Raw genomic sequence first — 17,057 nt, forward strand, 5'->3', positions numbered from 1 at the left:
AGCCTTTTCAAATATTTTGTAGTATTTTCCCTTTGGGTAAGTATAGGCAGATTGGTCCCCGGAGGTAGAAAAACATCTTGGATCATTCTCTGTCCTACTTTCTAAATATTTGTAAACAAAACCACTTCGAGAAATTATTCCAAGTAAATGAGATGTGTTCAGGTCCATCAAAGAGCTTGTAATATAATAGGGCAAGGACAGCTGGGTGGCAGGTGCCTTCAGAAACAGTGTGGGATGGCTGTGTGCAGAGGCAGGAGGAGCGACTTCTGCTGGGGCATGAAGCCTTATTTCACATTTAAGGTTGGGTAGAACTGTGATAACTAGATATGATGAAGGTTGTTTCATTCAAATAGATGAACAAAAGCAGAAAAGCAAGAAAAAGGATGAATCGTTTTCAGGGAAACAGTGAAAAAGTAAGTTGGAAAGGCCCTTTGGGACCAGATCACAAGGATCTCCAAACCTTCAATATTTTGCTTATTCTAAGGAGAGAAAGGCGTGAAGAGTTTTCACCCCTCTACCCATGTGTAAAGGATGGTGGAGAATAAAGGAGGATAAAAAGGGATCCAAAGGCACTGGATGGCACTAGGCTCACAGTTGGGTGGAATGGGTTGAACTATTAATAGAAGTATGACTAGTGAAAAGGAGAATATGTTTTGGAGCCAGTTAGCCTTAGGTTCAAATCCTGATTCAAAATTTACTAACTGCAAAGTTGGCCAAATTACTTAAAACTTAGGAGCCTCGTTATCCTTGTGTGACAAATGGGTACAATAATATTATCTTCATATAGAGTTACCAGGAGGATTAAAGAGAATGGGGTGACAGATACACGTAGTCTCCAGACCACCCTCATAGGCACCGTTGTTAGTTCCTTCCCCAGGTGATCGCCAAAGTCCCATCTGAACTTGAGAGCCTGTGAAATAATTTATAGAGGATAAAAAAAAATCCAAAAATCAATTATTCACATAATTGAAGTTAAAATATATAACCAACGTATTTCTAGACAAGTAATAGAATTCATTTCAAGTGTAAATTAAAAAATTACAGTCAAAATAGATTTTCCAAGTGCAGAAGCTTCTCTCCAGCAACGACTCTAATATTTTTGGAAGCTGAATTAACCGTTTCACTCCCCCAAGTTGCCCCGTAGGGCTCATATCCATGTGTTTGGAAATGATATCTTCTTGTCAGATCTAATATGAGGTCCCTCAGCTTTGCGTGAGCACAGAGCTCAGTGTTAGGGGTTTACGCTGTGCAGGTTGTCTTTCTACTAAAGTGACTGCCAGTAATACTTGAAAGTATCAATGCATGTTTGAAAATATCCACCATGCTTTCCACTAGAAATAGCATAGGCTGTGGTACCTTCCCCTGTGTCCTTACTACACTTCATGACTTTATAGAACTAGCCACTTTACTGAATTCTTTTTTCCTTGTTTTCAGGTGAACGGCTTAGGTTTTCTATTTTATAATAATAGCATCATCTGTAAATGATGTCTTCTACTTTCTGACTGCTGTGTCTTTATTTGTGTCTCCTGATATGGAGATAAATCTGTCAGGATGACGGTGGTAGTAGGCATGGACTGATGGTAAGGGAAGATGTGTAGGGTTTAATACGATATGGACATATAGTTTGAATGCCATAGCACCTATCATATCTTGTTACCAGAATCACATCATATAGAACCTTTCGGGAAAATGCCTTTTTTTCTTTTCTTTTTTTTTTTTTTTTGAGACGGAGTCTTGGTTCTGTCATCCAGGCTGGAGTACAGTGGCGCAATCTCGGCTCACTGCAACCTCCACCTTCCGGGTTCAGGTGATTCTCCTGTCCCAGCCTCCTGAGTAGCTGGGACTACCGGTGCCTGCCACCACGCCCAGCTACTTTTTAAAAATAGAGATGGAGTTTCACCTTGTTGGCCAGGCTGGTCTCGAACTCCTAAACTCAAGTGATCTACCTGCCTCGGCCTCCCAAAGTGCTGGGATTACAGGCGTGAGCCACCGTGCTGGGCTGAAAATGTCTTTTTCACACTGAACTCTGAGCACATTAAGGAAGAGGGTCTTTTCTTACTTACCTTTATATTCATAGTGTTAGCCCTGAGCCTGAACAAAACACATGTGTAGATATTTATGGGAGGTATGAGTAAGTACCTTAATTTATCAGAGATCAATAAAGGTACTTATCAATAAAGATATCAATGAAGGACAAAAAGTCCAATAGGAAATTATGAGTATCTTTTCATAATACCAGAGAACATAAACTGTTTAGCTGTCTTCCTAAAAAATGTTTCAATTACGGTTAAGGATACTTGTCTTTTTTGTGATTCTTATGTAGGATAGCAGGAAGGGGACAAAATTTTAAGTCATATCCCATTTGTTACTAAAATAAAGAGGGGAAGCCCAAATTCTGTCTAAATTGTTGGTCTGAGTGTAGATTCCTTCGTTTCTTTTCTAATGTGTTTTCCAGTAAACATACAGATACGTAAATCCAAGAATTAATAAGATTAATGGACTACTTTTTACCTGCCCAGGGGGACAAAAAACAAAGTAAAAATTTATTATTTGTGGATTCTATGTTCTACTATTTTAAAAAATCTACTCTAATATTGTATATTAATGCTGTATGATCTCCTTTCTTGGTAATTTCCACTCCACAATTTTTATATATTCCTATTTGAAATAATGTTTTCTCTCTTAATGTCACTCATGTATTTTATCATTTTTAAATGATAGGATATGAGGTGGGACTGAATAATGAGAAAAAGATTTCTTAAGGGAGAAATAAAATGTGTCAAAGAATAATTTGTAAAACCAACATGGTAGAAGTCATATTTATTGAAAAAAATTAACATCTTTGCTATAAAATTTGTAACAGGAATATTTACTGAATGTTTATTTTGATGCATAAACCTGAATGCTACATACCAAGTACAAGACAATAACACTAGGTTCTCCTTTATTTACACTTTATGAAAATTGTTACGCAGTCCCTGTTAAAAGAACTTCTGATGGAGAATTGTTACATTAGAAAAATAATATTCTTGATAAAGCATTCTCAATGTGTCCAATCATATTTTCTGCCTTTTCAATAAGGCAAAAGTCCCTGGAACAGCATATAACTTAATTTACAAAATACAATAACTGTTTAGACACATATTCAAGTTTTCTTTTGGTATGATTTTCCCTCACTGTAAAATTATTTTTTCTTTTTTCTTTTCTTTTTCTTTCTTTTTTTTTTTTTTTAACTAAAACAGAAAGACTTTCAGGAAAATGTCATTTAATGATTTCAGCTATACATTACATACACAACTCTGTAGCCTAGCAACAATCATCGCTACACCATCATTAACTTTAAATATTTTGCTTGGTGAGCTATTCTCAAATGTAGCATATTTTAAGATTTTGCCATCATTATGACTGTGGAATCATTGTTTGGTTTTCATAGGAAACAGATCTGTCACAGTATGAAGCTTTGTTTATTTTAAGGAACTGGTACACAATTACATTTCCACTCACAAGAGAACGCCACACATATAACTAAAGGCAGGCTTCGACGGCTCCACAAAGGTTGCGTGCTGGACCAACCCCACACCTCCTGCTCCCCCATCGCACAGCCCTGGCCAGGTTCACATGGTTTCACTTCCAGAGATGTTTAGGTCTTCACAGTTAGGTAGTTTTAATTCCTTCAAAGGCACACAACTTCCATCTTTTTTCCAGCGTGGCTCCCACACCCGTGAATTCCTGTTTGAACATGCGTGGCAGCCTCATCAAAAGCATTTCTATTTCATTTGCAGATATCTGTTAGAAAGGAAGAAAAGTCACTTTGGGGAAAGGAACTCATCTTAAAGGAGGAATGGATTGGGGAAGGATGAGCCTTCCCAGTGATCTAAACAGCATTTAGTTTTCTACTGGGCTGTCAGGGGACGTCCTTACAGAAGGAACATTCAGAAGTACTGAATATGGGTATCCCATCTCCTGAGCAGCTGGCGGGGTGGGGCATGAGTTGGCTGGGCGGAAAGTGCTGAGTTCACCCTTCATATGGATGGCTACCTTACTGGCAGCACCAGGCCTGAACAGCCCTCCCCTGATATAAAAGGAGATGGGGAGGGAATTTAAGAGGGCTCAGAGCAAATCCATCACTACTCCTGGAAAACTACTAGTGGCTTCATCCTCATCTATGAAGGACGCAATTTTCTTTAATGCTGCCAGGAGCAGAGGACATTCGGGTGGATTTCTTGCCACCCACATTTCTTTCTCTTCCTTAATTTTCACATGGACCGGACACCATGAAGGTTTCGGAATGGAATCTAAACTCCAAAACCTACAACAATACAGGTCTTGATATCCAGTCATAAAATTCAGGTATATTTTTTAATGCAACTTCTTTCTTCTCCATATTTTTATTAGATGAAGTTTTACACCAATAATTCATTTTAAAGAGCAAATCAGCCATAGTCCCTCTGCTCTAGCACAGTGATTGCTTTTGTTTTCCTGTGTCAGTGTGCCAATCCATGTGTGTGCATGAGGATTTTATATCACAGGGTGGCCAATTTGGGGTCTGATATTCTGTTTGAATATTCCCAGAATTTGGGGTCTGATATTCTGTTTGAATCCTGTATCTTCAGTCTTACAAGTTAAATGACCTTTACAAAGGCAATTAGTCTCTTTAAGCCTCAGCAAATGGAAATAACATTTAATAAGGATAGCATGGAAACGACTGGCTTAGCACAGACTTGGGCACATAGAAATGTTCAATGAATCAGAGCTATTACACTTTTTCATGGTGTAATCACTCTAGAGATATCATTTTAGAGTCCACACTTTCCATTTAACAATATTAGGATTCATTTAAAAGAGACACCAAATAGACCAAGAAATCTAATCAACTGTTCATTTAATGTTCTCATGGAAAAGACTTCATATGATACATTCAATATTCCTGGGCCTATAATACAAAACTTTAGTTAAATAGAGGCAGTCCTGAAAATGGAAATAAATTGTATTCTAAAATTTTTTGTGAATTATTTTGAAATCCGAATGCATTTTCCCATAAACACCATATTAGAAGGATGGTTAAATTCCCAGGTCAACTGACAAAAGCCTGTGAGACAGATTATGTGAAGGTTCATAATAACTGAGAAGTAAATTTTCTTTCAGTGAGCACTGTGCAAAACCCCTTCACCACCAGTGTCCTTTCATCCTCATAGCACTCTGGTGAGATTTGGGAGCAGATACTATGATGTATCTCCACTTTATAGCTCAGAAAACTGTGTGAACTACAGACGGTTAAGTGTTTTATCAAAGACAAAACTTGGGAAAGAACCCAAGGGTTCTTTCATGGGTTGGGGCCTGGGCCTTGATTGGTGTGCCTTAAGCACTTCCCATGATTGTCAACAGCCAGGGGTGGACAACCAGGGGTGTTGGGAGGTCTTTCTCAGTAGCAGTCACCTGGGGCACTTGTTAAAAAAATCATATCCCTCAGCCAACCTCTTCTCTGGAGACCCTGATTCAGCTGGTCTTGGGGGTAGCCCACATAATCTATTTTTAACAACCGTCGCAGATCATTCTTATAGTCAGGCATATTTGGGTTAAGAATGGGGACTTAGGCCAGGCGTGGTTGCTCACACCTGTAATCCCAGCATTTGGGGAGGCCAGGGTGGGTGGATCACGAGGTCAGGAGGCCATCTTGGCTAACATGGTGAAACCCTGTCTCTACTAAAAATACAAAAAAATTAGCCTGGTGTGGTGGCACGTGCCTGTAATCCCAGCTACTCGGGAGGCTGAGAGGCAGGAGAATCACTTGAACCTGGGACGCAGAGGTTGCAGTGAGCCGAGATGGCACCACTGCACTCCATCCTGGGAGACAGACAGAGACTCTGTCTCAAAAAAAAGAGAATGGGGACTTAAGCCAGACAAGCTTGGATTTTACTCTGGCTAGGCCTCAAGCTGTGTGACTTTGGGAAGATTACTTAACATTTGTAATTCTCAGTTTCTTCAGGTGTGTAATAGAAGTCGTATCAGGGCATTGTAAGAATTATGTGTAAAAGGTAACACAGTGCCTGGCACAAGTTCTCTCTTATGTAGATATGTATATGTGTGTGTATGGAATACTGATAGAAAATGACACTATTATCTAACCTTTTGTGGCATGGAGTGGTATGTGGTCAAACCTAGTTTTTCACTGGTCTAGGAGGACGTTTTCTTTATGCCTTATGAGACCAAGTTACCTTCTCAACGAGTTCCCTTCTTTTGGAGGAGTACAGCACAGATCATCTATGGTGGGCTGTAGTCTCCAGTCAAATTCAAGTGCCACCCCTGGCACGTCCTTCCCCAGATCAACGAGAGGCCATAGCGGAACACACAGGCCGAGGTGCACGCCAGCCCACCAGCACCTTGTTTCCTGTAACCGCCACCTCCCTTGGAAATGTAGGGAAGAAGCCCTGTGCCATTCATTAGGAAGGGGAGAAAAAGCCAAGTTCTTGAGGGCAAAATAAATATCTGATTTAAAGATAACGTGTAGGAGGCCAGCTGGGGTCAGGAGGGGCAGTCCCATCCAGCAGCCCTGCAGCTGGCTGTAAAAAGTTTGACAACTTACAACCACCAGGAAACTTTTCCTTGCCAGACTCTTCTGAAAACACTGTTTAATTCTCACCACACTCTCATAAGATAGGGAATAATTTACCAACAAGAAAACTGAGGCTCTGAGAGACTCAGTAAGCCCCACAGGGTAACACAGGCAATAAGTGTGGACCAGACCTCCTGGCTGTGGTGCCTCATTCTTAACCACCCCTGCCCACCTCCACCAGGGAGGGGATCATGAAGTAAGGACAGGAAATAATCCTCTTGGTCACTGCCCCTCTGGCCCTGGGTGGGTGTGGATGCCATGGAAGGCATCTATGTATAAGAGGGCAGGGCTCTTCTGTGATGAATACTCTCAGACTGATATCAACATCAACAGCAAAACACTGAAAATTTCCAACTCAGCTGGCTCACACACATTCATATTGCTGATGCTTGGGCACCCCCACATGAACGATCCACCAAAACAGTAAGCAAATCGTGGCAAGTCTTGGCCAGCATGTACTGAAATGTGGCAACATCTTGTTTTCCGTGGCGTCTTTTGACCTGAGCCTAGACTTTAACCACAAAGGAATCAGGACAAGGCTTGGAGCAGGAGAGTGGTAGCTACCATCTGCTGAGTCTTCACTGTGGGGTAGGGAAGAATAAGTGCTTCACCTGCATTATCTCATTAGAAAGCTCAATAAACAAGCAATTGCACCCCTTACTTGCTGGAGTGAAGAAAACCAGACACAGAAGATTTGGATCACAGTGATAGAACAATCAGTAACCTCTTCCAGTTTAGTAACCAGTTAAGTAACCAGTCACTTAACTTCTTGGCACCTGTTTTCTCATTTGCAAGACAAGGGAATTGGAAAGAAACATGGGGAATGCCCTGAGGACTTGGTTTGAGTGCTGGCCTCTTCATATCCTAGCTCTAGTCTTAGGACAAGCCATTCAACATTTATCTGTCAGTTAGGTTGTGGCAAAGATCTCAAAATGAGAGGATGTGATAGGTCTTTTGTGCATCTTAAAGCACAAAACAAATGACAGTCCCCACTTTAGTAGCACTTACTGTGTGCCAGATACTGTTCTGGAATGCTTTGCATCTACTAAGTCATTTAATACAAGGATAACCCCCCAAAAACCATTTTACAGAGGGTGAAACTTAGGCACAGAGATGTTAAATAAACTGCCTGAGGTCAAACAGCTAAGAAGTAGTGAAACTAGGATTTGAAATCCTCGTAATTACTTAATACATGCTTCAGATTTTGAGAAAGCCAGAAATTAGTACAATGGGAATTAATCTCAAATGTATTAGCTGTAGTTGCTGTTGGTGGTGTAAGGTAACAGCTGGGTTCTGCCACAAAGATGCAAATTATGAGTTGTGTCACAATTATGGAACAGACCACTTCAAATAAAAGTCTAAAATATTCATTTAATAAGGCTCTCAGCAGCTGGGCATGGTGGCTCACACCTATATTCCCAGCACTTTGGGAGGCCAAGGTGAGAGGATCACTTGAGCCCAGGAGTTTGAGACCAACCTGGGCAACATAGAGAGACCCAATCTCTACAAAACATACAAAAATTAGCTGATACGGTGGTATGTCCCTGTGGTCCCAGCTACTCAGGAGACTGAGGCAAGAGGATCCCTTGAGCACAGCAGTTGGAGGCTGCAGTGAGCTGTGATCACTCCACTGCACTCCAGCTTGGGCGACAGACTGAGACCCTGTCACAAGAAAAAAAGGGATCCCAGCTAATTCTAGAAGAATTCCTTAAAGTTCTTTAAAGATATTTCTGTCTCATGACAGAAGAAAGATCAGGGTGAAACCTGTATCAAGTAAGTTAGTTTTATGATTTTCAAACTTTTCCCCTACTCTGACAAAATAACCTTTATGATATCTTTTGGGATTTTTAAGACAAATTCAAGAGAAAATTCAATTTGTCCTTCATTTTCTCCCTATGGCCAAATAATTTTTACTTTACAAATACTTCCACTTACTTCAGTTTTGTTCTCTTCCTAATAATTTGTCAGCTATTATCTTGCCCGTCACAATATCCTTTGCCTTCCCACCAGTACATTCTTTGTCTTCAGAACTGAGACTCTGGAGTCATTACATAAAACCAAGCCCCCAGACCTCAGTGGCTGAGCTCTGAGTGAAGTTTATCCCTTTCCTCATCCTGCACGAGAATCACTTCTGAAACCAGGGATTCTCTCTAAGCTCCTACTCCTGTTCACACATGGAGCGCCGGGGTCTAGGGAAGAGCTGTTGCTTGCCCAGCAGGTAAGTGAAGGAGTAGAACTTGGAGCAGGGCCTGTGAATCCAGCCCGGCTTTCAGAGTGACGCATTCCCTCATTCTCAAGCATATTATGAGGAGATTGCAATACATGTGGTTAAGGGAGCACTGTGCAGCACTGTGATATAGATTAGAGATAGATGCCATGACTATGAAATCTTTTTCCCATACACCATGTATTTGGTGCTCTAGCAAGTGCAGAGGATAGTCATAACCCTGAAGTTTTGATTACCCTCTTACCCAGCTGGCTTTTGTTCCAAGAAATTTGTGGCCTATATATTTTCAATCTTTGATATATATTCAATCTTTGATGGAAGTGGATTCTTCCATCTATTTTGTTTGAAACTTTCTTACACTTATTCTTTTAGGAAGGATTTATCTGCTATAAATACAAAAAAGAAAGCAAACATGAGAAGGAAACAGGCTCTGTGTAACCAAGGAGCTTGTGTGCTGTTAATACCACAGAGGTCATTTATAAAATCTGCTTGATTTATGTTTTAATTTGCTGACTCTAGGCCAAGCCTACTGCCTCCTTGCCTGGCCTCTAAGCACATGTACAAATGGACACAAGCAGATGCAAATCAATTTGTTCTCATCGTGGTTGGCTCCATACCCCATATCATCAGGCAAGGGAAGCCTGGCGAAGAGGGGCCTCTGTTTGGGCTACTGAAAAGACCCCAGCAGAGGCCGGAGCGTCAGGGAAGCCAGTTGAAAACCAGACTTCCTTCCATGGGCAAAACTGACTTTTAGCCTTTAAATGCACATTTAAATCTTGTTCATTCTTCACATCCTGGGCAGGGCACAGTGTTAGCACACACAGACACCTCGCAATAAATGTTCACAGAGAGAAATACAAAATGTAGATGGGGCAAAGGGAGGGGAGGAAGGAAGGGAGAAAGAAGGAAAAAAGGAAAGAAGACAAGAAGCCAGGAATTCGAAGGAGTGAAGCAAGCAACTGGTAGAGGAAGGGAAGGAGGGAGAAAAAATTGTGATGAAAGAAGATAAACAGGAGAGAATTAAAAGGAGCAAAGAATATGGAAGGAAAATGCGAAAGGAAGGAGAGAAGAAAGAGTGGGTAGAAAGGGGAGAACAGAAAGAAATGTTGGCAATGTTAGCTAAAGCATCCCCGAGGGAAGCCACCGGAAGAAGCGTGGACTTGAGGGTACCTTATGTTAAGCATGACTCCCACAGATTTCACCCTTCTTTAACTCCTGGTTCAGAGTATCTTCCCTACCCAGTTTAGCACTTCATTAGTTCATGTCTGATTCTCAAGTCATTTCATAACTAGGTGACAAGCTTGTTGAGAACAGGGTTCTATCTTAGATTTCTTTTGTGTCTTGGCCATCTCCTGTTCTTCTCTGGTCCCTAAGACAGTGCTGGTTACATGAAAAGCAGTGAATGATCCCGGCATTCATTAGGTGTTCACAGAGGTATGCTATTAGTACAGATGATTTTCCCCTCTGTGGGAAATGTAACACATGCCCATGACCTCTCAAGCTGGTCACAGTGGTGTCGTGCCAAAATAGCAGGTCATTCTCGATCCTCCAGCCTTTGTGGTCACATTACGCCAAGTCTGGTTTTCAGAACCGAATCTTCCACACCATGGGCCTTGGGAAGAGGCTGCAGGTGTGTAGAGGGGGCAACCAGACACGCTTGGAAAATTGGGCCTTCATCTCCTAAAGGATACATAAACAGGGAAGAGCAGATGAACCCTCCTCTTGACTGTAAGAAGTATTCATCTGCTAATGCTCCAGTCAAATGTGTCTTCTGGGCTGCTTCGGACAGACAAGAGGTTGGACTTGATGGGCCCTGGGGCTGACATGGGAGATCCTATGTATTGATAGAAACCATTTTCATGATAGGGCTGCCTATTTTAAAGAGTTTGCCTGCTGTGCTCTGGGCAAGATTTTTGACTCAGCAAAGCTGCAGAAGCCATGCCCACCCCCCAGCCCTTACCCTGTCTTCCTCTGAATGAATCTTTCTTTTTCAAGTATTTCTGATACAAGAGAACAGGGTGAATGACAGTGGGTAATTTAGAAAAGGCCAAGAAGAGAAAAATATGCAAATATCAAGAGCAGGAATAATATTTAACTGGAAGATAGCTTATTATTGGGCTACATGGGTTTTAGGAAGCCATGTGCAATGTACATGCCCAGCATAATTTAAATTAATTTCTTCCATTCCTAGTCACTCTTATGCCCATATGTAGGCTTGGGGGAAATCCTAACAACAGTGACATTACAGGACCGGGTTAAGCCTGCTTTCCCTGTTCTCGTCAGTACAGGGTGGGCATTGGATTTTGCTGTCTGGATTAAAAAGTCTATCCTCTCGGCCTCACTGGAATAGAAAGAGCATGTGGTCTGATCCCCGGTGCCCAGCAGTTTTAGAGTTCTTTTTCAATATACTTTCTACCCCAGGCATGAGGGAGGAACCAGACAGCTCTAGTGGGCATTTCATTCAGAAGATGGAGGGCTATCTGGGGGTAGGCAGGGGACACCTCGTGTGTTTCCTCTGTAAGGGAAATACTTTCTTCATCTTCCAAAATAAAAGTACCAGTCTGTGATGAGATGCACTTCCCTTGACTGAATCCCATCCAGAAAGGCCCATCATCTAATGGCCAGGGACCAGGCATGTGAATTCTCTCTCCTCAGAGACTGGTAAGGGAACATCACAAATCTTACCTGAGCCCTGAGGATAAGAATAGAACAAGAGCTTCCACCATTCCCCGGCCCCCAACCCTAGCCAAAACAAATCAATTCATTACTTATCGATCCCTCCCTGCCCATTCCCAGGAGATGATTTTACACACACACACACATACACACACACACACACATGCAGGCACACACACTTGTGATCATCATAGATTGTCAGCCTGCGATGATGGAGTGGAGGAAACAAAGAGTCCTGAAATTCTTCGATAAACGACAAGTGGATTCTTGGCCATTTCGGCTTCTACTAAAACAACAACTGCTTCTCAACAAAGGCTTCCCACTTGGGACTTCCAGAAAGGGGAGAACAGAAATGTCAACAATACAAGGGAAGGATGGTAGCAACAATAGGATTCATTTTTTGAGGGCTTATTGTTTGCCAAACACATTGGTGCAAGCAGTGTTTTGTTTAATCCTCCAGGCAAAGGTGGCGGTGATATTAAGGAACAAGATACCAGTAAAGAGGAAACAACAGCAGAGAAATCCTTCAAATCTATATGACAACAAAGGAACACTGTGCAGCAAGTCCTTCTCATTTCATCTGAGTTTAACATGAGTGCTTTCTCTTACTTCCCTGTGCATGTGAGGGGAAACTACAGAGAAACAAATAGATGATTCTGAACCTCCAGAATTTTAAAATTCCCTAACTCCTTTCACCCTGTTTTGTTCTACCCTGTCATGAAAGGCATGGATCTGTATAACTGAAAAGATTCCTCTCAAAGGGGAAGTGTTAGATTTATTGAAGAGGTTAAACACTTTTGGGATCACGTATTGGGAAGATTATTTGAATCAAAATAAGAACACAAGGTAGTCATTTGGTGCATGCTAGCCATTGAAAATTTAGCATGAGGTATCTGTATCTGTTCAGGGACACAGCACTGCAGGCTGCTGGTCTGGTCGTACCAATCCCATGCATTTTGCTGTGCTCTATAGAGGACCTTCTTACTTTTTTCCATTTTCTTTCATGACCAGAAATTTGACAGGCGACTAGCTGGCTTCTCTAGCTTCTCTGTTTTGCTTCTGTGTCCACCCCGCTCCTGGGCTTCCCTAGTATTGGTTAATGATGTTGTTTTATTTTGTCACGGCCCCTCCCATTGTTCACATGAATTTGACACATAAATCACATTCTTTTTGTCTCTTCTTTTTGGGCACACCAATACTGCAATGGGATAGGAGTACAGCTAATTTGTGGATGGGAAAAGCTGAGCTTCAGGGAGGTGAGGAGTGATGTCTGGCTCTGGATGTGAGCCTGGAGGGGCACAGCTGAGAAGAATTTTGCAGTCACTTTTTTCTACTTAGAGAACAATGCTGGAAAACAGCCATTAATACAGCTTTCTTGAGTCATATCAGATCTTTATGTTATTTGGGATGATTTTTCCTCAATTGTGTGAAGTCTAGAACATGGAATCCTATAATAATATGGTCTGAGGATGATGCCCTATTAGCCACACTCACCTGATTTCACCCTTATTTTGGGAACTTTCAGGTGAATCTATATTTTTAGATATCTCATAAGCTTTCCAAATTAATTTGGCATCTGCTAAAAGTCATTGTCATTTTGGATAACTGCTCTTCTTTTTACAAAGACAAAAGCAAGCAAAAAGAAGAGAACAATCTGCCAAAAACTGAGGTCCTTGCAAAAGAAAAGGGCTGATCAACCCCCATAGGCTGCTACAGCCCTAGCGCAGCTCATGCAGAGTCCACCTGCAGCCAGCAGTCAACATGCTAAATTTTAGCAATGAAAGTTCACTTGAGCAAAATAATTTACCTTGGAGTCCAGCTGCTGCATGTATGACCAAAGATATTCTATGTTGGCTCCAAAAGGATGGACGTGAAGAAACGTTGATATGATACCTGAATTAAAAAGGCAAACATTGGAAATTATTCAGAGGCAAATGAGAGTCTCCATTAAATAATGCTATCTAACCCCAGTGACTGTTTTCTCATGCTGAGTTATGGTCTTGCCATTTCTAGCAGCACTCAACAAGCATTCAATAATAGCACATTCTGAAGGCAGTAAGAGTAACATGGTAAACAGAACACTTGATCTCCTGGAATGATAGTAGTTAGCAAAGCTAGACTCTGAGATAATATACAGCTGAATAAAGGTATTTCAAAACAAAGACTCCTGGAAGCATTTCAACTACCAATTTTATGCTTGATTTACCAATATAAAATTATAGTTATTGGAAGGATAAAATTATCTTTTCTTTCCCTCAGTGGACTTTGCAGTATGAAAATGGCTCATACAACTGTGTCAGAAATCATACCGCCTCAAATTTTCCTGATAATTACAGTTGCTAGTTATGAAAAGTATTTAATCTATATTTCCCCCAACTGCCATTGAAGGAAGCCCAAATTCTTCCTGAAACATTTGCTGTTCTTCCTGGTTGTCGCTCTTGTCTAAAAGGAGCCAGCTCTTTCTCCCCTTCTTGCTGCTGTAATTTACAAGATCATTTTAAAAGGTCTGGGAATGGATGGTTTGGCTGCAGTTTGATTATAAATTATAAGGCTTTTCCATTGTGAAAATCAGCTGTCAACATTGTACTGACAAATGAAAAGTTGGATGTTGATGTCAGGAATGAAGTAAAAAGCAGTACCTTCCTCTTCTCCCTGTTCCTGGATCCAAAATCAAAATAGTGAACATGAGGAAGTCAGCTCCATAGACTGCAGACTGCTCTTTGTTAAGAAGCTGTGCACTTGTTATTCACAATAGCAAAAACATGAAATCAGCTCAGGTGCCCATCAGTGGCGGACTGCATAAAGAAAATGTGGTATGAACCATGGAATACTATGCAGCCATAAAAAAGAATGAAATCATGTGCTTTGCAGCAACATCGATGCACCTGGAGGCCATTATCCTAAGTGAACTAATGCAGAAATGAAACCAAATACTGCATGTTCTTATAAGTGGGAGCTTAAGAGTGGGTACTCATGGACATAAGGAGGAGAACAGTAGACACTGGGAACTGCTAGAGGCGGGAGAGAGGGATGAGGGAAAGGGCTGAGAATCTACCTGTTAGGGATTATGCCATTACCAGGGGGATGAGTTCAGTCATACCCCAAACCTCAGAGTCATGCAATAGACCTCTGTAACAATCCTGCACGTTGTACCCCTGGATTCTAAAATAAAAGTTGAAAAAGAAAAAGAAAAGTTGTCCTCAGACTGATAGTTTTTAGCTTTCTGTTAAATAGGTTTCATAGGTTTCAAGATGAATTAAATCAGAGGATAAGCCTTCATGTTCTGTTTTTTGTGAGCCTTCATGCTTGGGAGCCAGGGCAGACCCTCACCTGTATGAAATGCCATCTGGGTGGGCACAGGTGCACACAGCATTCTTGTACTACGTCATCCTATATTTGTAGGTGACCTTGGATTGATCTGCCATAGGGTTTCATGGCTCCCTGATGCTATGGGATGAGTGGCAAGTTTTTAAAGAAAAGTTCCCGGTTCATCCTCAGGCTGAGAACAGAGAACCAAAGGGACTCCCCAAGACCTATCCTCAGAACGCTGCGTTTCCAGGGCTTCTAGAGGTTGACGGTGAGATGGGGAGGTAGAAACAATGCCCACATTTCCCTGTAAAGGTAGAATATCTGTTTTTAAAGACTGACCTGTTCTTCCTGAGATACAAAGAACTACCATTTCATTCTGAGGTTATATTCTTCCTTTTTTCTTGTCGAAATGTCCTTTTTTGAAATAATGGCAATGGTAGAAGGCAATGATGGTACTTAAAAAATATCTTTAAGTGGAAAAATAGCCACTTTTAATGTACTTAGGGCATTGTGTTGTCCCCTCCCCTTATTTATTTACTTATATTTTAATTTTAGAGACCTGGCAGCTACTTCCCTGTGTCTGAAATTCTCAATTCTGGTGAAGTGGCATTGTAAGTAATTCTATTACTAATAAGAGTTAAAATATAAAAGCTCATGAGTGATTTCTTTAAAAAAATTAGAATATAGTAGAACTATTTAAAAACAATTATTTTCATTTGCATTTCCTTTTTTGTTTTAAAAAATTTTAATTGATATATAATATTTGTACATATTTTGGGATACATGGCATATTTTGATACCTGTACGCAATGTGTAATGATAAAATCAGGGTAATGTGCATGGCCATCACCTCAGACATTTATCATTTCTTTGTGTTGAGAACATCCCAAATATTTTCTTCTAGCTATTCTGAAGTATACGGTAAATTATTGTTAACTGTAATTTCCCTACTGTACTATCAAATACTAGAACTTAGTCTTTCTATTTTTTGAATGAAAGAGTAAGGGCTGAATCACAGTTCGTGTAGAGGGAATCCCCTGTTTCAGGATGGTGAGTGGGGCTTTCACTGACCATCCCAGGTCCTATGGCCACTGCTTTCCGCAGAGAGCCTCCCACAAGTGATGGACAGGAGAACGACAGGGGAGGGAGAAGGAAGAGTCAGCTTTGGCTTTGTGAGCAGGTGAGGGGGTGCTCCTAGCCGGAAGCTTTTTTCTCCTCCTCTATCGCGGGGTTCTCCCAGGGAGGTGAGGGCTGCTGCAAGGTGGGGAGCAGCATTCCTTGGGTGGAAAATACGCAGCAGGGCTGAGACAGGGAGTGGCAGTGGCACTGCAGCCTTTGGGGTGACAAGGGTGTATAAGTCTCCCATGGGGAAAGAGGGCATAAAACTTGAGCAGTCTTAAGTAAACTACCCCAGGCAAATAGGTAACAACATTTTTCATATTTAATATCCCCCCTGGCCGGAGAGTCTTCAAAATCTCCTGCATAACCTACAGCCTTTTGTAAATGTCCATGGGTGTATGGTTATCAACATAAATGCCTTTAGCAGGATGAATAGAACAAGTCAGAGGAGGATGGGGTGGGTTGGGGGGAGGTTGATAACCCTTAGCCTAGGAGATAAAGTGTTGACATGGGTCATTTAGGAACACCAGAAATGGGAGGACCTAGAGTAGCCCCTTTTGTTGCCTCTGTGAAGTTCGCACCCTCTGTGAACACGGATTTGCTCCTCCACTGTCTGCTCTCTCTCACCCCCAATCCTGGGTCTGCAGCCCAAGGAGCTGTGCGCTTGGTCTTTGTGTGTTCTGGTTCCATATCCACAACATAGTACACATTCATAAGAGGTATATGTTGAATGTATTTATTTGCCAGAACTGGCAATCACCAGTATACTTGTTTAAAAATTCTATTAGTCTATTATTGATAAATGGGAATAAATAAGAACCTTAAACATTTCTACAAGCAGTAACAGATCTTTCAAAAACCAGGTAACTTTGAGGTATTATTCAACTGAAAATTCTTATTCTTAACCCGTCCTGTCATGGATTTAGAAGGATGGAGTAACTTGGATGTTTTGAGCAAGGAAAATTTTCATTGAAACTATTTTGCTCATAACTAAGGGGGAAATCAGATTCTAAAATCAGATTAGAAATCCTGACGTGGACTTGAGTATTCTTTTAGGAGGGTATTCAGAACCATCCCTGTGGTAGCTGATATTAAGAAGCCATTAGCTTTTCC

The 17,057-nt window shown here is 41.3% G+C and overlaps 1 protein-coding gene across 10 annotated transcripts in view; it reads right to left on the reverse strand.

The window, feature by feature from the left end:
* Window positions 1–2,805: 2,805 nt before the first annotated feature.
* Window positions 2,806–17,057, reverse strand: part of ENOX1 (ecto-NOX disulfide-thiol exchanger 1) — a 324,009-nt gene continuing 309,757 nt past the window's right edge. For all 10 annotated transcript variants that reach the window (XM_077974448.1, XM_077974449.1, XM_077974446.1 and 7 more), the window contains 2 exons: window positions 13,324–13,409; window positions 2,806–3,786 (listed from right to left, as the gene is read on the reverse strand). In XM_077974448.1, the coding sequence (XP_077830574.1) occupies window positions 3,655–3,786; window positions 13,324–13,409 (218 nt within the window). In that variant the 3' untranslated portion in view covers window positions 2,806–3,654. The remainder of the gene's footprint in view (window positions 3,787–13,323; window positions 13,410–17,057) is intronic.

Source organism: Macaca mulatta, chromosome 17 (assembly GCF_049350105.2).
Source record: "Macaca mulatta isolate MMU2019108-1 chromosome 17, T2T-MMU8v2.0, whole genome shotgun sequence".
Taxonomy (NCBI): Eukaryota; Metazoa; Chordata; class Mammalia; order Primates; family Cercopithecidae; genus Macaca; species Macaca mulatta.